This window comes from Chlorocebus sabaeus, chromosome 10 (assembly GCF_047675955.1).
Source record: "Chlorocebus sabaeus isolate Y175 chromosome 10, mChlSab1.0.hap1, whole genome shotgun sequence".
NCBI lineage: Eukaryota > Metazoa > Chordata > Mammalia > Primates > Cercopithecidae > Chlorocebus > Chlorocebus sabaeus.
The window spans coordinates 125,652,923-125,675,382 of NC_132913.1; the positions used below are offsets into that span (position 1 = coordinate 125,652,923).

The 22,460-nt window shown below is 59.4% G+C and overlaps 1 protein-coding gene across 1 annotated transcript; it reads left to right on the forward strand.

Annotated features, from left to right (window-relative positions):
- The first annotated feature begins 263 nt into the window (after positions 1–263).
- Positions 264–18,463, forward strand: KLHL30 (kelch like family member 30). The gene is made up of 8 exons (XM_007966835.3): positions 264–1,943; positions 3,711–4,555; positions 5,806–5,938; positions 7,835–7,921; positions 8,599–8,754; positions 10,725–10,913; positions 13,119–13,264; positions 14,801–18,463. Exons 2-8 carry the CDS (start codon positions 3,782–3,784, stop codon positions 15,050–15,052), a joined length of 1,737 nt encoding a protein of 578 aa, XP_007965026.3. The 5' UTR covers positions 264–1,943; positions 3,711–3,781; the 3' UTR covers positions 15,053–18,463.
- Positions 18,464–22,460: the final 3,997 nt, after the last annotated feature.

Below are 22,460 nucleotides of genomic sequence, written 5' to 3' on the forward strand. Positions count from 1 at the left end.
CATGTTAATGGAAAATGATCTTTTACTGGTGACATTTTCTGCTTTTTATTTTTCTGTTTTCCAAAAGGAACTTGTGTTATTTTTATCCTCATAAAAAGAAACAAGTGGTGTATTTTTAAAAACTGCACCACTCAGTAGCAATCTGTTGATGAGGATCTGTTTTGCGCCCCCGGTGTTGAGTTTCCCAAACTGACCTGTCATCTGAGGTGCTGGGACTCCGAGCCCCACAACGGCTGCTGTGAGGCCTCCACACTTGGCAAGCAGTGCTGTTCCCCGAGCAGAGCCAGCTCCCCGTGACAGCAGCCTGTCATCAGAATCCCCTGTCCTCATTTCCTCCAGCCCGAGCTGGGACCGCATTAACCCTGCATGTTCCACCTGCAAACAGCGGGGACAGTGGGGAAACCCAACACTCCAGCGCCCACCCCATAGTGGTCCTGGGCACAGTGAGAGTTGGGGTCTTCCATGAGCGTCCCCCACCCAACGTGAGGCTGATGTCCAAGGCCAGGGGGAAAATCCTGGGACAGTGTGGGACAGGAGCAGGGGAAAGAGCAGGGGCGGGGGCCAGGCTGGGCTGGGCTGGGCTATGACTAGGCTATGGCTGGGCTATGGTTGGGCTATGGCTGAGCTGGGCTGGGCTATGACTGGGCTATGGCTGGGCCAGGCTGGGCTGAAGAGGAAGCATGGACTCAGGGAACCCCTATGGAAGGTAACCCTGAGGGCACCTTGCAGACTTGGCAGTAATTTGTGGGTGAGCTTCCCCGCCATAGGCTGTGTGCGTCTCAGGAGCAGGAGTGCGGTTCTGTCTCCCTGGGGGCCACCTGGGCCTCTGTGGTCTGTAAGAGCATTAGGACAATCCCTAGTAGCATCAAGAGGCCACAGCCAGACCCAACACTCCCCAGCTCCTCTAGGTCGCAGCACACCTGGAAATAGTCATACTGGTCAGGTCCACATGGCCGATGGGTTGAGGGCTTAGGGCTGAGGGCTTCTCTCCCATGCACTTGAAGCTCCTCAGCCACAAGTGCTCTGGCCTCTGCTCTGGCCACTGGTGTGGGAAATGTCCAGTGGCCTCCTCGGCCCCCAACTCAACCCACCTGACCTTGGTCAGGGCCTGTGGTTCTGAGCCCAGTTCAGTTCCAGGCGTGAGGGCTTCCCCCTGCGACTACTGTGAACCAAGCGCTGAACAGGAATCTGAGAGTCCGCTGCTGTATTTTTAGATGACCCTGTTTCTTAGCCGCCCTGGGCAGCCCCGAGGCCAAGGCCATGGGGTAGCAGGGCAAGGAGCCCCAGCGTCTCTCCTACCTGCGCTAGCTGGGCGGGGCACCTGAGGGTGGCACCTCCCCTCTCTGGGCAAAGTTCCCTCACCGCTGCCATGGACTCCCAGTATGGAAAGCCTCTGCTAACCAGCTGTGCTTATTCATGATAATCACGTTTTCCCACGTGACAGCAGAACAAGAGGACACATAGGTGCCACTGACATCAACAGCGAGGGCAGCACCTGTCGGTGTCCTGGCCCTGGGCTGAGGCTCTCTGCCACCCCAGGCCCCCACGACGGGCTCCACTGTCCCCACCTTGTAGATGAGGAAACAGGTGGGGAAGCTGCAGCCCTGCCCCCACCAGCCAGCCCCACCGCCACAGCTTTCACCTGTGCTTGCCCTGGAGCCCCTCCTGATGTCTGTCCTAGGCCACAAGTCCCTGGAAGGCCTCCATGGGCTTTCTGAGCTGACAGTCACCGAGGAGCCGGCATCTCGATCCTTCCCCCACCAGCCCAGCCCTCACCACCTGACCCTCCCGCCACCCTCCAGACAGAGGCTAAAAATACCTCCCCTGGGGCCACCAGCCCCGCCCTGCCCCGCCCCGCAGGCCTCCGTGTCCCCTGGCTGCCGGCTAGGCAGTCCTGCTCTCGGGTCTGTGTTCTCAGCTTCAAGGTCCAGGCCAAGTGAGAGGTAGGATCCAGGGGGCTCTGGGGCAGGGGACAGCAGAGAGGGCAGGGGGACCCAGCAGGGGGCAGCGGGGAGGATGGGTTAGGCCCCGGAGGCCGGGATCACAGCCGAGTGCTTCGGAGATGCCCCCTGGCCCCTGCCAGCGGCCAAGCCAGGCTCCTCAGGGTGGGGGCTCAGGAGACAGGTTTCCCTCTGTTCCAGCTGGAGAGGTGGGAGGGGGAGCCTGGGCCACCCCTCGGATGGCAGTCAGGGCCACTCGGCCACAGTCGCCAGCCTTGCTGGGCTCAGGCTTTTTATTGTCCTGCCCACTCAGCTTCCTCACTCCAGGCCTGGGCAGGCACTGGGGTGAGGCTCTGAGACCCTCAGGAAGCCCCTGATCCATGCAGGGACTTCAGGGTGACAAGTGTCAGCAGGCACCCCTGAGGCCCCCAGGGAAAGTGGGGGCGCTTATGCCTGCCGGCCCATCGCCCCAGCAGCAGCTGGCCCAAGGGAGCACAACAATGACGGGAATGCGACGCCTGCAGGCGGTGGCCCAGGGACAGCCCCATCGCCTACTCAGGCCCCAGCTCATCTCCCAGCTGCCCAGGAAAGGCAGAACCGCCTTCATCGGGGCCAGGGCCTCCTGGGGAGGGGCCAGGCAGGAACCCCATGCCTGCAGTGTTGGGTGGGTATTTCGAGTACCGGCCGGGATGCTGGGGCGTGGGACCGCCGGCCGCCTGAGCTGCCCTGTGCGCGAGCCCGGGTTGGTCCGCGAGGCCCTGTGGGCTCCCAGGTGCTTCCCCGATCTGGGGTCAAGAGGTGGCATCCGGGACGGGAAGTCGGGGAGCCCTAGCTCCCACTGCCTGCACCTGTACCTGCACCGTGACTGCCCGGCCAGACTCTTGGCCTCCTGGTTCTCCAGCTGAGCTTTGTCATTTCCATGCGGCTGAGGTTCCCACGCATTTTGTACCTGTGGACGCGCGGCCGCCTCTCTTGCCCGGGATGGCTCCGCGAGGCGCCCCCTAGCGGGCGAACGGCCCCTCCGCTGCGCAGCCTTTCGCCCTGGGGTGACCCGGGTCAAAGGCTTGTGCACAGACTTGATCTCTCCTAGGGACGGTTGTCTTAGGGTGCAATACCAGAAGGACATAAACCACATGCATATAATTACATGAGCCTGTAAGCAGCCTTGCTGACTTCAACCATAGGAGAGCAGTGATGCCAAACTCTCCAGAACGCTGCCTTTGGCTGGCTGTTGATTACAGCAATGATTACACCCACCCTCCAGGACTGTTGTGGGGCTGAGTGGTGAATGCACAGCTTCTCTGCATGCTTGGCACGTGGCCTGGTGCCTGGGAGCACCACGGGAGCAGGAGCTGCTGCAGCCCCCAAATGGCCTCCCCAGCAGTGTGGGATCTGGGACAGAGGACGCCTCCGGGAGTTTGGGTGCCTCCGGGGCCCCTGGGGGTAGGCTCAGTGTAGCCCAGGGTTGTGGACGAGACCCAGGGCATGGGTTCTTTTGCCAGCCCTGTTCTGCCCCGAATGCCTGGTCATGGGTAGGTTTCCGACCCCTCTGAACCTCAATTTCCTCACTGCAAACAGGGATGACACCTGCCCTACCTTACAGGGTTCTGGGGGTGGCTTGAGGCAGATGGCGAGTAAAGTGATTGGCACATGGTCGATGCTCATCCTGTGTTTATCAAGGGATGGAAAGGACCGATGGACAGACTGGATGGGCCGCTCAGGAGGAGGAGACCATCCCCACTTGGCTGACCCTGCTGTCTTCTCTCCTAGGAGCTCAGGCGGCTCCAGGCACTTCTTCCCTTGAGTGGGTGGGCTGCTGAGGGTCCCGTGGGCACAGCATCATGGTACGGAACGTGGATGACCTGGATTTCCACCTGCCCTCGCATGCCCAGGACATGCTGGAGGGCCTGCAGCGGCTGCGCGCTCAGCCCAAGCTGGCCGATGTCACACTGCTGGTGGGCGGCCGGGAGCTGCCATGCCACCGTGGCCTCCTGGCACTCAGCAGCCCCTACTTCCATGCCATGTTTGCGGGTGACTTTGCCGAGAGCTTCTCTGCGCGCGTGGAGCTGCGGGACGTGGAGCCAGCTGTGGTGGGGCAACTGGTGGACTTCGTGTACACAGGCCGGCTGACCATCACCCAGGGCAATGTGGAGGCACTGACACGCACGGCTGCACGCCTGCACTTCCCCTCGGTGCAGAAGGTCTGCGGCCGCTACCTGCAGCAGCAACTGGATGCTGCCAACTGCCTGGGCATCTGTGAGTTTGGGGAGCAGCAAGGGCTGCTGGGCGTGGCTGCCAAGGCCTGGGCCTTCCTGCGAGAGAACTTTGAGGCTGTGGCACATGAGGACGAGTTCCTGCAGCTTCCTCGAGACCGGCTGGTCACTTGTCTGGCCAGTGACCTGCTGCAGGTGCAGCCAGAGCAAAGCCGACTTGAGGCCCTGCTGCGCTGGGTGCGCCATGATCCACAGGCCCGAGCCTCCCACCTGCCTGAGCTGCTCAGCCTAGTGCACCTGGACGCCATGCCCAGGCCCTGCGTGCAACAACTGCTGGCCACAGAGCCCCTGATCCAGGAGTCAGAGGCATGCCGGGCAGCCCTGTCCCAGGGCCGTGATGGGGTGAGTGAGCAGCTGGGAGGCCCCTATTCCTGGGAAGCAGGGAGGAGAACCCCAGAAACCCCACCTGAATCAGGACAGAGTAAGGAGTGAACATTCCAAGGTGCACTGACCTTGCAATGCTCCTTGTTTTGGGCTAGTTCCCTATAAGGACATCACCATTCACCCCTCAAGTGCAGATCGTGCCTGTGTGCGTGTCACACCCTGGGTGCAAGGGGCAGGGGAATGTAGAAGTGGTAAGATCTGACCCTGTCCTGAAGGAGCCTGCAGCTCAGTGGGACAAGCCTGGAAACAGACGTCAGGCAGTGTGGAAGGGCCAAATATATGCCCAGGATGCATTCTGGGAGGGGCTGGCAGTCAGGGAGTGCTTTCTGGAGGAGGCAGCATATGAGCTGGGCCTTAGAGGAGGGATAGGAGCTCACAGGGAGAAAAAGAGAGGAAAACCATCCAGGAAGGTGGTGCAGCTTATGCACAGGCAAGGAAGCACAGACAGGCCTGGCAGTCCGCCCGAGCTTTTATGGGGTGCTACTTCCTGTTTGTGCTGGCAGTGGGCCTGGCGGGCATGGCAGGTCAGATGGAGTGACAGGTCTGGGAGTGGCTGTGCAGTCAGCTGCCAGACACCCTGTTTAGGGGCCTTGCTCCAGGGCACTCCTTTAGAGCCAAGTCCGAGGACAAAGAGTGGCTCAGGCTAATGGTCCTCAGGCCAAGGGTGGAGTGAGTAGTGGGCTAACCCCTAACCCCTGCCCCATTGGATTCCAGCCAGTCACAGAGCACCTGGCCTCCTTCTGGAGCTGGCTTCAGAGCCTTGCCAGTAGGCAGTCACCTAGTATTCTAACTCCTGGCAGTGGGAGATCTGGGGGTTCCATATGGGGGCCAGGGCGGGTGGCTGTTGGGGAGCCTGGGGTTCTGGGAGCCCTAGGCAGCGACTGCTTACCGGCCATTCCTAAGACAGCCAGCATTTCCCGCTGAGCTGGGACACCCTTGTGCCGCCTGCTGGAGGCCACCCAGGGAGCGGGGATGGGGAGAAGCTTATGCACGGCGCTGCGTACCTGCTGTGGGGCTGGTTCTGAAGGTGGTTCAGGAGTGCCCCTGAAAGGCACGTGGTGCAAGGAGGCAGGAGCTTGTGCACTCGGGCACACACCATCTCCAGCAACTCGCATGCACACACATGCCGAGGCCTGCCCAGGGCATACGGGGGCTCAGGGCATGGGGAGACTTTGCCGTTGCCCTGACCCTGGCCTCCCACCCCACAGGCACCACTCGCCCTCCGGCAGAAGCTGGAGGAGGTCCTGGTGGTGGTGGGCGGGCGGGCGCTGGAGGAGGATGAGGCAGGTGAGGAGCCCACTGCCCACCTTGGAAACTTTGCCTTCTACAACAGCAAGGCCAGTAAGTACCCCTCCCGCGTCTGGGCCCACCTGCTGTCCCTCGGTCTGGCGAGAGCCGCTGTGTCCACCTTGCAGGTGGAGCGACTGAGGCTCGCAGAGGACCAGGAGCTGTGTGAGGCCACTGTGAGGGGCATGCCTGGGTGGGCCTCACCTGGGGGCTGCAGAGGAGCCTGTGACACCCCAATGAGGAGGAAAGCTCGGGGCACTGCTGTTTCCTTTCCCTGCAACCAGAGCCCAGGACTCTGGTCCCTTTTAGGCTCTGGGACTGGTGTACAGGGCTCCATGGCCCAGACTGCACTCTGTGGAGTGGGCGGCCTGGCCGCTGCCTCCTCCCCATGCCCCCCGCTCAGTGCACCTGCCGGGGGAATCGAGACCCCAAGGGGAGAGCGGGGTGGGGAGTAAAGGGGTGCAGGCAGCTGGAGGAGTGAGAGCTCAGCTTCTGGGTCAGCCCAAATGGGGTTATAATCCCAGCCCTCAAATAGGTGACCTCGCCTCTCTGAGCCTCAGCTTCCTCATCTGTGAAATGGGCTCCTGCTGTTTCCTCACACAGTTGTAGGGAGCCCTGAAGTGGGCACTGAGGCCAGGTCTGCCATTTGGCGGGAAAGGAGGCAAGAGGGCCCCGCAGCGGTTCTGGAGGCCCCTGCACTGGCCCTGGGAGGTGCTCTGGGAAGGGCTGATGCAGGCTGGCTGGTGTCATGGGGCCACCAGGCAGGTCGCCAGCAATCTCCCTGGCGTCAGAGGCTGGCAGACTCCAGGAAGCCCGAGGCCAGCTGTTCGGGTCAGGGGCTGATGAGAGGGGTCTGGGGCTGGCGTCAGGAGGGAGCAGCTGTCTCAGAGCCGGCTGGGAGGCGGGGTGCTGGCAGGAAGGGCCTGTTGATGGCTGGGCAACCCCCTCCCTGGGGTGACAGAGCCATGAGTCACGGGGACACGGTCCCTGCCCACAGTGCCAGGCTGTGCTCCCAGGGAGGCCTGGAATTCCGCATCTCCCAAAAATGGTCAAAAACAGTAAACAGAGTCTTCCCAGGGGACATCCCGAAGGCCTGGGGCTCTTCCACAAACACCCAAAATATGTCCATTTATAGGACTTTACCATTTCCACAGTTATTGTCTTGTCTTGATTTTCCAAAGCATTTTCGCATCTCTTGCCTCAGTTTACCTCTTGTAGCTCTGAGAGGCAGGCCTGACTTGGGCATATCGCTCTGCCCCACCCCACAACCCGAGCAGCAATCATCCTAACAGCCGCCATCAGTGAGCAGTCCCATGAGGGTCCCCATAGCTCCTGGGAGGCAGGGGTCAGTCCCACTCTACAGCAAGGAAACTGAGGCTGGACTTTGCCCAAGGACACACAGCTGGGGCATGACAGCTGGGATTTGGACCCGCTCTGCCTGCTGCAAGGCCTGTGCCTGATCCCCTGTATGTGCCTGGCTGTCTGGAGGGCAGGGAGGGTGCAAGGAAGGGAGGGAGGGAGGGAGGGAGGGAGGCATGCTGTTGGTGTTATCACGCACTAGTGACACCCACAGATCAGGCCACTTAACCCACACCGCATCTAACCGACAGGCCAGCCCGAGGGGCTGAATGGTCCATTTGGGGTCAGTGGGGTCAACTGCAGGGTCAAGGTGAGACCCCGGCCTCCAAAGCCTTCCTGCTTCTCCAGGGGGCTATCCTGTGTCCACTCTGAGTGCCAGGCTCTGTGGAGGGGTAGGGGGGACGCATTAAGCCAGAGCACCCAGGACCCCCTGGGTCCCTGCACCAGTGTCCCCCTGCCCTTCCCTTTCCCCACCAGTGAGGGGGGCATTTCTGCACCTGGTGCACGGAAAAGCACCTGAGAAGGGATAGTGGGGACCGCCCCAGCAGGGAGCCTGGCAGCCTCACCCTTCTGCCTCTCTCCTTCTGCCAGAGAGGTGGATGGCACTTCCAGACTTCCCCGACTACCACAAGTGGGGTTTCTCCCTGGCGGCCCTGAACAACAACATCTATGTCACAGGTAGGCAGCTCAGGGACCCTTCCAGGGATGCCCTGCCCAGCCAAGCACCGGGCTCAGTGCAACTCCCCGCACTGAGTGGGGTCTCTGATGGTTAGTCAAGGCTTGTCGAGGCCTTTCTATGCATGTGAAAACGAGGACATTTAAAATCCGTGGTCACTCGTGGGAGCTGGGAGCTGCTTCTGTACACAGGCTGGCGCGGGCCCACCCCTGCATCGCACAGCTCCTTCAGGGGAAGCTCCAGACCTCCCCGCTGAGTGCCACACTGGCGTGGCTGCTGTGGACGCCACGAGGTTCCAGGTGGCCTCCTTCAGCGAGAAGACCCAGGTCTGGGTGGTTGACCAGATGCCCGTCTTGGTCCCCAGAAGGAGTCATGTGATGCAGGGGTCACTTTGTTCTTTCCTATCTTAGAAATTGGGGTTCCTTGTAAGATTTGGGAGGGGACAAGCTTCCGCTGATGGGGGCTTGAAACCACTGATCTTGTCATCCCTGTTTATGGGGGATGGAGGGGCCTGTGCAGTCACACAGCTCGACTGCGCTACGCTGGTCCCACCCCTGGCTCACCACGCTGGAGATCATGGCTTGGCATGGGAGGAGGCCCCTGGACATTGGTACCCAGACCCCACTGGCCTGGCGCCCCAGGCTGGTGGTACCCATGTAGACAGAACTTCTCCCGGCAGGTGGCTCTCGGGGCACCAAGACAGACACCTGGTCAACCACCCAGGCCTGGTGCTTCCCACTGGAGGAGGCCGCCTGGAAGCCCGTGGCGCCCATGCTGAAGGCCCGCACCAACCATGCCAGCGCAGCACTCAATGGGGAGATCTACGCCATCGGCGGTGAGGCCTTCCTCTCCACTCCTCCCTGGGGCCTGGTTCTAGCCTGTCTTCCCTGCAGCAATAGCAACAGAGAGCCCCATGCTGGCCTCGGAGACCACAGAGATGCCGCTCCCACTGCCACCCTCAGGGCTCGCTGTCTGGTGGGGCGGGCAAGCCACAGGCCAGGGCTCCTGACCAGGTGGGCCATCGAGACCCACAGCCCGGGTGTCCTCCCTGGCCAGCTCCCAGTGCCTCTGCTGTGCTGGGACAGAGACAGCAAGATGGTGACTCAGGCCCCAGGAGGGGTTCCTGCAGGAGGGGCCAGTGGGGACAGCCACACCCACCCGCCAGCACCTGCAGCTACAGCAGGGAGTCACCCAGGAGCCTTCACTGATTAAAGGAACATCGGAAAACAAAATGTGGCCAGGTGTGGTGGCTCACTCCTGTAATCTCAGCACTTGGCAGGGCCAAGGCAGGACGACTGCTTGGAGGAGGACAGGGTCTCTCTATGTTACCCAGGAGTTTGAGACAAGCCTGGGCAACATAGAGCGACCCTGTCTCCCTTTTTAAAATTATTTTTTATTTATTTATTTATTTATTTATGAGACAGAGTCCTGCTCTGTTACCTGGGCTGGAATGCAGTGGAGTGATCTCAGCTCTCTGCAACCTCCATCTTCCAGGTTCGAGCAATCTTCCCACCTCAGCCTCCTGAGTAGGTGGGACCACAGGTGCGTGCCATCATGCCCAGCTAAGTTTTATATTTTCTGTAGCGACAGGGTTTCACCATATTGACCAGGCTGGTCTCAGACTCCTGGGCTCAAGTGGTCCACCCACCTCAGCCTCCCAAAGTGCTGGGATACAAGAGGGAGCCACTGCCCCCAGCCCATTAAAAAAAAATATAGCCAGGCCAGGTGCAGTGGCTCACGCCTGCAATCTCAGCACTTTGGGAGGCCGAGGCAGGTGAATCACAAGGTCGGGAGTTCAAGACCAGCCTGGCCAACATGGTGAAACCCCGTCTCTACTAAAAATACAAAAATTAGCTGGACATGTAATCCCAGCTACTCGGGAGGCTGAGGCAGGAGAATTGTTTGAATCTGGGAGGCAGAGGTTGCAGTGAGCCGAGATTGAGCCATTACACTCCAGCCTGGGTGACAGGGTGAGACTCCATCTCAAAAAAAAAAAAAAAAAAGGGCAGGCATGGTGTCACGTGCCGGCCAAGGTAGAAGGATGGCTGAGTCTGAGAGGTTGAGGCTGCAATGAGCCGTTATCACACCACTGTACTTCAGCCTCAGTGACAGGGCAAGACCCTGTCTCAAAAAAAAAAGAAAAAGAAAAGAAAAGAAAAACACATGTGGCCCAAAAGCTCTGTAGGTGATGAACTGGTCTTGAGGCCACTTCTAATGCCCCACCTGTCCCAGCTGTCCCCTTTCTCTCAGTGGCTACCGTGTCCCCAACCAGACAGCAGAAAGCGTCCAGGGCTCCCGAGCCCAGGGCTTGTGAGGTCCCCAGGTGCTCACAGAGGCCCAGGCCAAGGCCTGCTCTCCCCAGGAGGCGTCCCCATCACTGTCACACCCAGACTGTATCTGGGACTGGGAGGGAGCTGCCTGCAGCTCCAGGGTCTTGCAACCTGCCCTCCCAGGGCTGGTGTCCTCCATTCCAGTTCAGAGCACTCTAGGAAATGACTCCCGGCACATGAGGGGCCTGGGGACGGGCAGCCTCCTGACTGCTCCCTGCCACCCCGTTCTGCAACGTTGGCCCCAGAGTGGGGCATTTCTAGGCCCGAGTGTCCATCCCCTACACCACTTCCTGGCAGGGTGGCCTTGGGAGGTGCTGGCGCCTCTCTGAGCCTCAGCTTCCCTATCTGTGAAATGGGGATCCCACCCCGCTTCCCACCACGGTGGTCCCTGCTGCCTTACAAAGCCCCAGCCCTTGAGTTTCCAGGCCTCCCCTCTCCTCCCCAGCCCTGACCTGCCCCCGCCCTCACCCTGCAGGCACCACCCTGGATGTGGTGGAGGTGGAGAGCTACGACCCCTACACGGACAGCTGGACGCCCATCAGCCCAGCCCTCAAATACGTCAGCAACTTCTCGGCCGCCGGCTGCCGGGGCCGGCTTTACCTGGTGGGCTCCAGCGCCTGCAAGTACAACGCCCTGGCCCTGCAGTGCTACAACCCTGTCACAGGTGGGCGGGGCTCAGGGACCGAGGACAGAGGACCACAGGCCCCTCTGACAGGCGACAGTCCGCTGGCAGTGATGGCGAGGATGGGGGCTCCTGAGGATAGACGGGGCCCGGGGTGGAGAGAGCTGGTGGCCGCAGCCTCTCACAAAGAGGAGGGGATGCAGAGGAAGGCAGGGGCCCAAGGGGTCGGGGACCTGCTGCGTCACCTCCGCAGAGTCCCACCACAGAGGCGAGCTGCACATCTGTCCTGCTCAGGCCTTAGGGCAGCAGTGGGCTGGGGCTGGGGGTAGGGTGCCAGTGACCTGAGCCCGGCACCTGGCAGCTGCCTGACTGTTCTACCCAAAAGGGCCTCACGGACCAGGAGTGGTGACCCCCAACCTCCGAGGCCCTGAGGCCCATCTTGGGTTCTGGACTCGGTGCCAGAGTTGGAGGCCCAGCTCAGCCTCCCTGAACTCTGAGCCATCCAGCCCTGACCCTGGTCTCTGGTCCTGTTTCACCCTCTGGACAGTGTCGATGGTGGCGGACCCTGTTTCACAGTGTGGGTGTGGGGACAGTGTAGATGGTGGCGGACCCTGTTTCGCAGTGTGGGTGTGGGGACAGTGTAGATGGTGGCGGACCCTGTTTCGCAGTGTGGGTGTGGGGACAGTGTAGATGGTGGCGGACCCTGTTTCGCAGTGTGGGTGTGGGGACAGTGTAGATGGTGGCGGACCCTGTTTCGCAGTGTGGGTGTGGGGACAGTGTAGATGGTGGCGGACCCTGTTTCGCAGTGTGGGTGTGGGGACGGTGTAGATGGTGGCGGACCCTGTTTCGCAGTGTGGGTGTGGGGACGGTGTAGATGGTGGCGGACCCTGTTTCGCAGTGTGGGTGTGGGGACAGTGTAGATGCTGGCGGACCCTGTTTCGCAGTGTGGGTGTGGGGACAGTGTAGATGGTGGCGGACCCTGTTTCGCAGTGTGGGTGTGGGGACAGTGTAGATGCTGGCGGACCCTGTTTCGCAGTGTGGTTGTGGGGACAGTGTAGATGGTGGCGGACCCTGTTTCGCAGTGTGGGTGTGGGGACAGTGTAGATGGTGGCGGACCCTGTTTCGCAGTGTGGGTGTGGGGACAGTGTAGATGGTGGCGGGTCCTGTTTCACAGTCTGGGTGTGGGGACAGTGTAGATGGTGGCGGGTCCTGTTTCACAGTGTGGGTGTGGGGACAGTGTAGATGGTGGCAGACCCTGTTTCACAGTGTGGGTGTGGGGACAGTGTAGATGGTGGCGGGTCCTGTTTCACAGTCTGGGTGTGGGGACAGTATAGATGGTGGCGGGTCCTGTTTCGCAGTGTGGGTGTGGGGACAGTATAGATGGTGGTGGGTCCTGTTTCACAGTCTGGGTGTGGGGACAGTATAGATGGTGGCGGGTCCTGTTTCACAGTGTGGGTGTGGGGACAGTATAGATGGTGGCGGATCCTGTTTCACAGTGTGGGTGTGGGGACAGTATAGATGGTGGCGGGTCCTGTTTCACAGTCTGGGTGTGGGGACAGTGTAGATGGTGGCGGGTCCTGTTTCGCAGTGTGGGTGTGGGGACAGTGTAGATGGTGGCGGACCCTGTTTCGCAGTGTGGGTGTGGGGACAGTGTAGATGGTGGCGGACCGTGTTTCGCAGTGTGGGTGTGGGGACAGTGTAGATGGTGGCGGACCCTGTTTCGCAGTGTGGGTGTGGGGACAGTGTAGATGGTGGCGGACCCTGTTTCGCAGTGTGGGTGTGGGGACAGTGTAGATGGTGGCGGGCCCCATTCTGAGGCGTGGATGTGAGGACCCTCAAGCGACTGACTGGGCCCAGGGTCCATGCAAGGCCCACCTGGGTACCAGGCCCAGGGTTGGGGGCTGGGCAGGGAGGGGCCCCAGCCAGTCAGGTGGGGTGGGTGGGGTGGTAGCCAGGCCAAAGCACCCCAACAGGGAGAGACCTGAGGGATCCCTGTACCCTTCACAGGCCCCTCACCTATGCTGCAGCCTTGTGAGGGGTCACTGTCCCCAGGGGGAATATCAAGGCTGGGTGAGAGGCAGGTGTGGGTCCCTCCCAGCTGCACCACAGGAACCTACTCCCATTTCACAGACGAGTTCACTGAGGTTCAGAGAGGCACTGAGTCTGGGGTCCCTCAGAGTGGGGGACAGTGCCAGTGCCCGCACTGGCAACCCTGGTGATGGTAGCCGGTGCCTGTGCCCCTCGCAGATGCGTGGAGTGTGATCGCCTCACCCTTCCTGCCCAAGTACCTGTCCTCGCCGCGCTGCGCCGCACTGCACGGGGAGCTCTACCTCATCGGGGACAACACCAAGAAGGTCTACGTGTACGACCCCGGGGCCAACCTGTGGCAGAAGGTGGGCCACCCCCTCCCCCCACGTGTGAGCCCCTGCCTGGAACTCCTGACATCAGAGAGCCAGCCTGGGAAGTGAGGGATGGGGTGCCACAGAGGGCCCACTGCGAAGGGGACAGCACAGGCTGGAGTGCCCACAGAGGGCCCACAACGAAGGGGGTGGCGCAGGTTGAGATTCCCTTCAGGCGACAAGGCGACAACAGTGCCTTGGCCTGAGCCCCCTTGAGGATAGGGGAGACAGTGACAGTGGGAGAACGTGGTTTGGGGTTGCCGGCCGCTGGTGCTCTGTCCCTGCACACCCAGCTTCCTACAGAGGACTGGCCTGTCCTCCTCCTCAGGGAGAAAAACCAGGTTCAGATGGAGGGTGCTATAGGGACCAGGAGGGAGGGTGTCCTCTGCCTCAGGGTGGCCAAGTCAGGGAGGGGGTTCCTGAGCTGAGGGGAGGTGAGAGCCGCCAGCCCCGGGGCCTTCCTATTGTCCTCAGCGCCATCCCACCATGGCCCGCTCTTTGACCATCAGTCCCTGAGGAACGGGCGGGAGGTGGACCTCTGGGCGGCCTCCCTGGTGGAGGGGACAGTGCCCAGGAGGTTGGGGGTGGGTCTTGGCACCAAGCCAGATGCCCTGGGCCTGCCCACCTGCCCCAAGACTCCCAGTCCCTGCAGTCTGAGAAGGTGGCACTCTTTCCTGCAGCCACCCTGCAGGCTCCTGGCCTGGTGACAGCAGGACTTCTGCAATCCTGCTGCCCACAGCTGTCCCCTGGCGTCACTGCTCAGCTGACCCAGGGCCCCCATTACAGTGGTGAGACAGGTGCAGGGTGAGCTCTGCCAGGCCAGCGTGTCAGCCTGGGCCCTCTCAGCTGGGCCACAGCCAGGCCTTCCTCCAGCCCAGGCCATTGTCCCAGCCTCAGGTCCCAGCACAGCAGGACTCTGCCTTACCCTCTCCGGGCCTGGGTCCTCATCTCTTCTCTGTCTTCATCTGGAGGCCACAGACCAGCCTCCTGCTTCCCACCCGCCCAGGTTCTTCCTGAAGCCACACCTCTCTCCAGCCTCTGGAAAGTCACTGGCCCTCACCCCACAATCCCTCCCGGGGCCACTCCCAAGGCCATAGACTGAGCAGGGGTGCAGGGGTGAGGCGAGGGGCCCACGGTGGGCTAGGCTCTTCCTGGGTGTCTACCAGGGCTGACCCACATTCATCTCCTGTGAGACAGCGAAGCCTCAGTGAGGCCTCGAGTCAGCCCAGACCTCCCTGGGAGGCAGCTTTGGGCTCGGGCCTCAGGGCCCCCTCTGACTGCAGGGGGTGGAATTGTCATCCCGAGGGCTGAGGGTCAGAGAGGGAAAGGGGCCTCCCCACCAAAAGAAGAGTCTGAGGAGGCTGGAGGGGCTGGGGTGGGCTGCCCAGGGACCCTGTGCTCGTGCCGTGGAGGGGATCTGGGCCAGGGGGCTGGCCGTCCTCTCTGCCACTCCCCCAACCCTGCTGAGGGCACCCTCAGCACTGCTCTCCGGCTCCCACCATGGGACATTAACCCGCTGACCGGGTACAGGTGCAGTCCCAGCACAGCCTGCATGAGAACGGCGCGCTGGTGCCACTGGGCGATGCGCTGTACGTGACGGGCGGCCGCTGGCAGGGCATGGAAGGTGACTACCACGTGGAGATGGAGGCCTACGATACAGTTCGGGACACCTGGACCCGCCACGGCGCCCTGCCCCGGCTCTGGCTCTACCACGGGGCCTCCACTGTCTTCCTGGATGTCTCCAAGTGGACCCAGCCCTTCAGCTCCACCCAGGAGCACTAAGCCAGGGCTGGGCTCCCTGGAAAGGGCCCCCCAGCAGCCCCTCATTACCCTGTGGAACGGCCCCCTTTCATTTTCGCTTATTTCTTCACTTGGAGCTACCATTCCTTCCGGGCTTGGGCCGGGCTTGGGCCACCAGGGGTGATCAGACAGCATGGCTCGGAGGACACAGCCTTGGTCTCTGCGGCCACCACACTAAAGTCTGAGTTGAGCAGTGACAAGGGCCTGAGTGCCGGACACCAGCATAACAGGGTCAGGAAGCTCTGCTGCCCCTGGGGTTACCGAGACCTCAGAGAGAGGAGCCGGGGGCTGGGCCAGCATTCCCAGAGCTTGTGAGCTCCACTCCTGCCCTGCAGGGCCTTTTGCAGCAGTTGCATGAATGTAGGGTGAACACGGAGTGTCCCAGAAAGTGGAGGCTGCTGGGGAAGGCAGGCCCCAGAGATGGGGTCAGCACCAGGTCCTCGTGGGCCTGCTTCTGCCTCGCTCACAGCAGTGTAACCGTGGCAGGCCACCTCGCCTCTCTGGGCTTCAAGCTCCGCATCCGCCACACACGGGGCTGACTGTGTGGGCTTTGGGTCCCCACTCAGCCTTTGCATGTCGGTGCTGTTTCTGCTTCTGTGGACAAAGGAGGCCCCAACCATCTCTTGCACTCAGCGGGCAGTGCCCACAGAGAAACCAGGAAGGAGGGAGGCAGGGGTGGGGCGGGCCGGAGGGTCCCAGGGAGGTGAGCAGGAGAGCCTGCTCTCAGAAGTGACTGCTGCATCTCTTCGTGTCAGAACAAAGGCTCTGCATCAGAATGGAATTTCCCACCAGGGGATGATTCTTGGGTGCACTGGTGGCAGCCTCCTGAGGGTGAGGGGTAGCATCTGATGGGCCCCTGGCAGCACACAGCCTGACTCCGGCTGGCTCAGGCTAAGTGGCTTCTCCCTCATCCTGAATGAGGCACCCACCTTTGGAGCTAAGGAGACAATGAAGGACACTCCCTGGGTGCCCAGTGGCATGTCCTTACTGTCACAGGCTCTGCCCCGGGACATGGGGCTAGAAGTCAGGAGTCAGGCCTGGTCAGGCACAGGCCCTGGTGTTGCCCCACAGAGGCCTTGAGCAGCTCCCGTCTCCCACCGGATCCAGGCTTCCTCTCCAGGAGCAGCCCATAGATTCCTCCTTGAAAAGCCCCTGCCCCTAGGGATGAGAGGGGCCTCTGACATCCTTGGGTTCTGAGGACAGGAACCCCTGGGTCTCTTGAGCTTCCATAGGTAGGGATCTGCTTTGCTCCCAGACCTGCCTCTCATAGCATTTTTTTTTTTTTTTTTTTGCCTCTTGTCACCCAGACTAGAGTGCAATGGTGCGATCTTAGCTCACTGCAACCTCCACCTCCTGGGTTCAAGCGATTCTCCTGCCTCAGCCTCTCTAGTAGTTGGGATTACAGGCACCCGTCACCACGCCTGGCTAATTTTTGTATTTTTAGTAGAAACAGGGTTTCACCATGTTGACTGGGCTGGTCTTGAACTCCTGACCTCAGGTGATCTGCCCGCCTCAGCCTCCAAAAGTGCTGGGATTACAAGGTGTGGGAGAAGTGAGTTGACCCTGGAGGGCCAGAGAGAGTGGGGCCACTGGGTGCTTCCAAAGGAACAAGAGCCCAGAGCTGAGGAGACCTTCGGTGGCAGGTGGATTGGATGAAGCACGGGTGAGGGTTTCTGGGGCCCTGGGCTCTGTTTCCACGTGGAAATCTGAAATGTTTTCTAGACAGTGATGGAAGGAGGTCAGCCAAAGGGCTGTTTAAAAACAAAGCCTCCATGTAAACCATTTCTGCAGGAATATTTTAAAATAAATAAAAATACAACTGAAGACATGAAATGTCAAAATAGGCTAACTTTGATCACAAAGTAGCCAAAAGGGTGGCATGCCAGAGCAAGACCTGCTCTCCACCCCTGCACACCCTGCAGGAATATGGGCGCTCCATGGGTGGAGGGCGTGGGCCTCTCCAGGTCCTGGCTCCCAGCTTTGAGGTGCCAAAGTGCACCTCGCCCGATCAGCTGGGCTCCTGATTCAGGGGGCCATCGCACCCTTCATGGCACCAGGAGGAAAGGGGCGCCTGCTGGGTATTGAGGTGAGAGGCTAAGGAGAGTTTCACGATGGCCTCTCCCCATGCTGTGGGGAGGGTGAAGGGAGCCCAGAGGCTGGAGAGGCGTCCCAGGACAGCAGCAACGGGGAGCACAACCCCCTCTGTCTTGGGGGAAGGGAAAGGGCAGTCACAGACTCCAGGGAGCTGCTGAGAGAGGGCCTTGGCGGGGGAATGCAGCCAGCACCCCTGTTGCCCAGCTGGGAGGAGGTGGCAGAGTCCATCTGCCCTCTCTGTCCAGCCTGCCCCCTGTCTCCCACTAGCGCCTCCTACAGGTCAAACCCAACCAGAACCCAGAAGGAAGAGAGGCCGTTGACAGGCTGTAGTGGCCAACTGGGGACAGAGAACAGGTGGAGAAGGTGGCCAGGGCACCAGGATGGCGGCCAGAATGTCTGGCACACGTCACCCACTTGAGAGCTTTGCAGGAAGGGACATTAATTCACTCACCAAGCGACAGTCATAGGGCAGCCAAGGCACCCCCTTCCACCATCAAAATCCCAGGACAGCAAGGACTCATTAGAAGGCTTGAGGCTAATAGGGGCTTCTAGAAAGGGGAGCTCATAGCCTTGGAACATGTGCAAAAGCCCACAGGGGTGTGCGAGTGAAACCCACCTCCCCAGCCCCGTGTGCTCATGTTCTCCAGGTAGGTGTGTGTTGTCTTGGCCACAGAAGATGCTGGGTAAACTAAGGCCCCTCGGCCTTCAGTTGGCACACAGGGCCCTCAGCCAGGCCCAGCACCGCCAACTCTATCTCAGCTCCCTCGGGTCCCTAGGTAAGCCAGGGCCTAGGCATGCTTCCAGCCACTTCCATTGGACTTGAGTTTCCCAACACCTGCCAGATAGGCCCCTTTTATTACCCAGCATCTTCTCTATTCAGGCAGGGACAGTGGTTCCTGGAATCAGGCCATTGACACCCTCATGTGACTGTAATTAAATGGACTGGTCACCTGACAGTTTTCCGTAGTCAGGTAGACCGTGACATAGCTTGGAGATCTGTCCCCTCCGAATCTCATGTAGAGTCTGATCGCTGGTGTTGGAGCTGGGCCTGGTGGAAGGACCTCTCAGGTGTGGCGTGGTGCAGTAATGGTGGTGTGCTCACGCAGAGCTGATCGTTAAAGAGCCTGACACTTCCCCTGCTCTCCCTTGCTCCCTCTCTGTGCGACACACCTGCTCCCCTTCCCCTGCCACCATGAGGGGAAGCTTCCTGAGGCCTCGCCAGAAGCAGATGCTGGTGTCATGCTTCCTGTACAGCCTGTGGAACTGTGAGCCAAATAAACCTCTTTTCTTTATAAATTACCCAGCCTCAAGTTTTCCTTTATAAAGAAAACAGACAGATACAGGCCACTACTCCAGTTGGTTAGGCCATCAGTTGATCCAGTTGAAAGCACGTGTATGGATGGAGAATGTGCCAATGGCTTAAGGAGAGAGGGCACAGCCACATACACAGAAAAGATGTCTGTACTGTCCATCCCCAGTGCCCAGTGTGGTGCCAGCTGCTTGGTCTGAAGTGTGGCTGCTTCTCCCGGGCTCTGCAGCACCAGGTACGTGGCAGGGCAGCCAGGTGTGTGGCTGTCACTGAGAGTGAGGAATCTCCATGGGGGAAGTGTCCTGTTTGGAACAGACCCCAGGAGCCATCATGACTCTGTCAGATGCCAAGGTGATTTTGATCACAGTCACATTTAAGAATGTGATTCTTTCCAAAATGGCATTGCATTCAATGGAGAGGTGAGCTAAAGATGATTATTTTAATTAATCTATTAAAACCATGTAGACAATTAGCAGAAAACTCAAGAGACCCTGTGGGCAGAAGTGAGAAAGAACTGTCCCCCGTGAGACCCGAGACTGCCCACACATCCATGCAGGAGGTCACAGTGTATTCTGAGGGCTCGGCCTGGTGCCGGCACGTTGCGGGAACTGCACAAATGCTCAATTGAACTAAATCTGTGGGTTCTCCAGAGCCACGGACCTCAAGTCGTAGGGGCCAGACCTGGATGTGGTTTCATTTGATGGTTCCATGATCTTGGGCCAGTCCCAAGATCTGAGCCTCAGTTTCCTCATCTGTGCAATGGGGATAATCACATGATTTGCAAATTAGATGACGTCGTGGACTTGCAAGGCCCAGTAAACAGCGACGACTGCCCACCTGGGCCTCGGGAGGCCACACAACAAGCTGACTTCACAGTCCCACTGTTTTCGGAGCAGAGGGAGCTTTTATTCCCATGACTTCATCGGCAAAGGTCCTTCCTCTGGAGGAAGAGCGAAGAGTGGGAACAGCTTGACTGCATCAGGCTGCTGGGAAGGCAGGCCTGGGCCGTGACATGAGGGCCCAAGAATGAGGATTAGGTTTCAGCCAGGCATGAAGGCGCGTGGGGGAGGCCACCTCCTGCTCCAGTGATCCCCGTTCTGTGGCCACTCATTTAGTCCTTCCACCCTGGGATGCACTGGCTTGCCCCGATGCCAGCCCCACTTCTGACCCATGGGCTGCTGCGGCAGGGGGAGGCCCCCATTTCTGCTGTTCCTTGATCTGCACAATTCTTTGCTAAGCTCCACCTTCCTCTGAGTGAAAACCACTTTGAAATGTGAACACAGATACATGCAGGGGCCGCACCTGAAGACCCCCGGCCTCTCCGTTGTCTGCTCCCAACCCAGGAAGAGTCATCCCCTCAGGATAGTGTTACAGGAGGCTGCCCCAGCACCAGAACCGATTTGATTTGGGCCCTCTGGCAGGGCCTATGACATCACTAGGATTGTTCATTGTTTGGGAAAATAACTTTTTCACATGGCAACGGCGCTTGTCCTTAATGCTGGCCTGAAAGCTGGGGCCCCCCACTGTGAAGTGGAATGACATCACACCAGTTTCTTAAGGGTAATGTTCCCCAAATCGGGGCACCTCATCCCTGTGTGTCCTCAGTGTTGCTGACAGTGGCAGAGCCTCCTCTTCCCAGGGCTTAGGTGCAACCAATCGGTGCCCACCTTGAACCACAGCTGCAGCCAGGACCCCAGAGGGAATTCAGACCTGCGGGATGCCCATTCCTCACAGGGAAAAGATGGGGCTATGTTTTCTGCAGTAATGCTCCAACTCATCAGGGAGCTCTTATTTCACACCAACTAGAGGAGGAGGAACCCTAACGAGCAAAACATAAGGCTGTGAAGATGTAGCCTGCCCAGTGGGCAGAAGGGTCTCTCCAGCCCCACTCCGGTTCTGCCCATGGGCTGCGTCCTGGGCAAGCCGCCCACCTCTCTGGGCTAATTGGTGGGGAATCGAATGAGGTGCTGGTGTGGATGAGCTTCTCCAGAAGCAAGAAGGTACCATTCACACAGCTGCAACTCCTGGGGACAGGGGCCCGTCTCTCTTTTTATTATTATTATTATTATTATTATTTTGAGATGGAGTCTCGCTCTGTTGCCCAGGCTGGAGTGCAGTGGCACCATCTCGGCTCACTGCAAGCTCCGCCTCCCGGGTTCACACCATTCTCCTGCCTCAGCCTCCCAAGTAGCTGGGACTAAAGGCACCTGCAACCATGCCCGGCTAATTTTTTGCATTTTAGTAGAGACGGGGTTTCACCGTGTTAGCCAGGATGGTCTCGATCTCCTGACCTCGTGATCTGCCCACCTCGGCCTCCCAAAGTGCTGGGATTACAGGTGTGAGCCACCATGCCCGGCCGACAGGAATCCCTCTCTACCTGCAGAATACAGGAGAATACGGCACGCGGGGGTCCTGTGGTTCACAGATACAGTTCCTCTGAATAAGAGAAACCGAATGAAATGTTAACACATTATACTGAATGTGCATGTCACATTCAGACATGTCATGACAAAGTTCCACACATCAGGCTTCTTAATAGACATTCCAATAGAACCAGACATGAAAACCCACCAGAGAAAACCTTCATTCTTTGAGGGCTTTAAGACATCCCCCTCATATGTGTGAATTTGGGAGCAAATGTCTTTAATTGTGACAAACCTGTGGAATGTTTGCAGGTGAAATAAGTTCACATATCTTGCTGGGCACACATGACCTAAGCCAGTGTTTCTCATATTTCTCAAATGTGTCTTAAAGACTCACATGTTTTATAGGAATTCAAATGTTTTTGTTGTATTGGTTTTTAAAAAAAAAATCATTTGTGGCTTTTTGTTGAGATGGAGTCTGGCTCTGTCACCCAGGCTGGAGTGCAGTGGCTTCATCTTGGCTCACTGCAACCTCTACCTCCCAGGTTCAAGCAATACTCCTGCCCCAGCCTCCTGAGTAGCTGGGATTACAGGCACTCGCCACCACGCCCGGCTAATTTTGTAGTTTTAGTAGAGACGGGGTTTCACCAGGTTTGGTCAGGCTGGTCTCAATCTCCTGATCTCAGGTGATCCACCTGCCTCGGCCTCCTAAAGTGCCGGGTTTACAGGTGTGGCCACTGTGCTGGGCCCATTTGTGGCTTTTAAAGGCAGGACTTCTCTCTTGTGTCCTCACCTGCCACTGAAAGACATCTTCATAGAGTAAGTCCGTGGGACTTACCCCTGCTGGACAGATTCTCATGCTGGGCAGGGCATGTTTATCTTTAAACGCCCTCCCCACCCAACTCTACACCATTCCCATATCCTATGGGAAAAGGGGTGGAATCACTGGGAATAATTACCTTCTGATCCCACGCTTTTCCTAAAGTATTAAGTATTTCCTGGTTTCCCCACCTGCCAGGCATGAGGCCAGCCAGGTGGAACATCACATGAGTGGCCAGAAAAGGCAGGCGACAAAGGCCAGCTTGCATCTGAGGACTGACTTTGGCCCATCCCCAAGCCTGGGCGGGTACCACCTGTGGCTGCTGGTGCCCCTTTCAGTCCCTGCTGCCACATCCTGTGAACCAGGACAGGGTGAGGCCTCCTTTCTCCAGCGGGCTCTTCTCAAAAGAGGGGAACAGCAGCCCTCCGTGTGAGTGGGAGGTGCTTTTCCAGCGGAGCCTTCTCCCGTTCTTTAACAAAACGCACTGTGTACCCACCGGGGCAGGTGCCTCCGGGGTGGGGCAGGAGAGCCAAGCGTGTGACCCTCCTCGGCGTAGCGTCTTAGTGGCGGGGCAGATAGCCAAAAGGGTATGCCCTATAACAAAGCCAGGGGTGGGGTGGGGCTGGGGGCTGCCTCTTTCCTGGTAGGGGTGCCCAGAGGCCTGCCACCTTCTCTGAGGCCTGCAGGGTCTGGTCCACCTCTGGGGGCACCGACTCTGGTAGGCGGTGGGCAGCTTCGCTGCTGGTCTGGTCTGTCCCCACACCCCCACTAGGGCACCATAGGGGTCAGTTCTCCCTGCCCAGG

What these genes read in the sequence shown, in the direction of transcription:
- KLHL30 (XM_007966835.3), top strand. Translation starts at nt 3,782, where the DNA reads ATGGTACGGAACGTGGATGACCTGGATTTCCACCTGCCCTCGCATGCC. An exon ending in CTTCTACAACAGCAAGGCCA is followed by an intron (nt 5,939 to 7,834) that starts GTAAGTACCCCT and finishes TCCTTCTGCCAG; the next exon opens with AGAGGTGGATGGCACTTCCA. An exon ending in GTGCTACAACCCTGTCACAG is followed by an intron (nt 10,914 to 13,118) that starts GTGGGCGGGGCT and finishes TGCCCCTCGCAG; the next exon opens with ATGCGTGGAGTGTGATCGCC.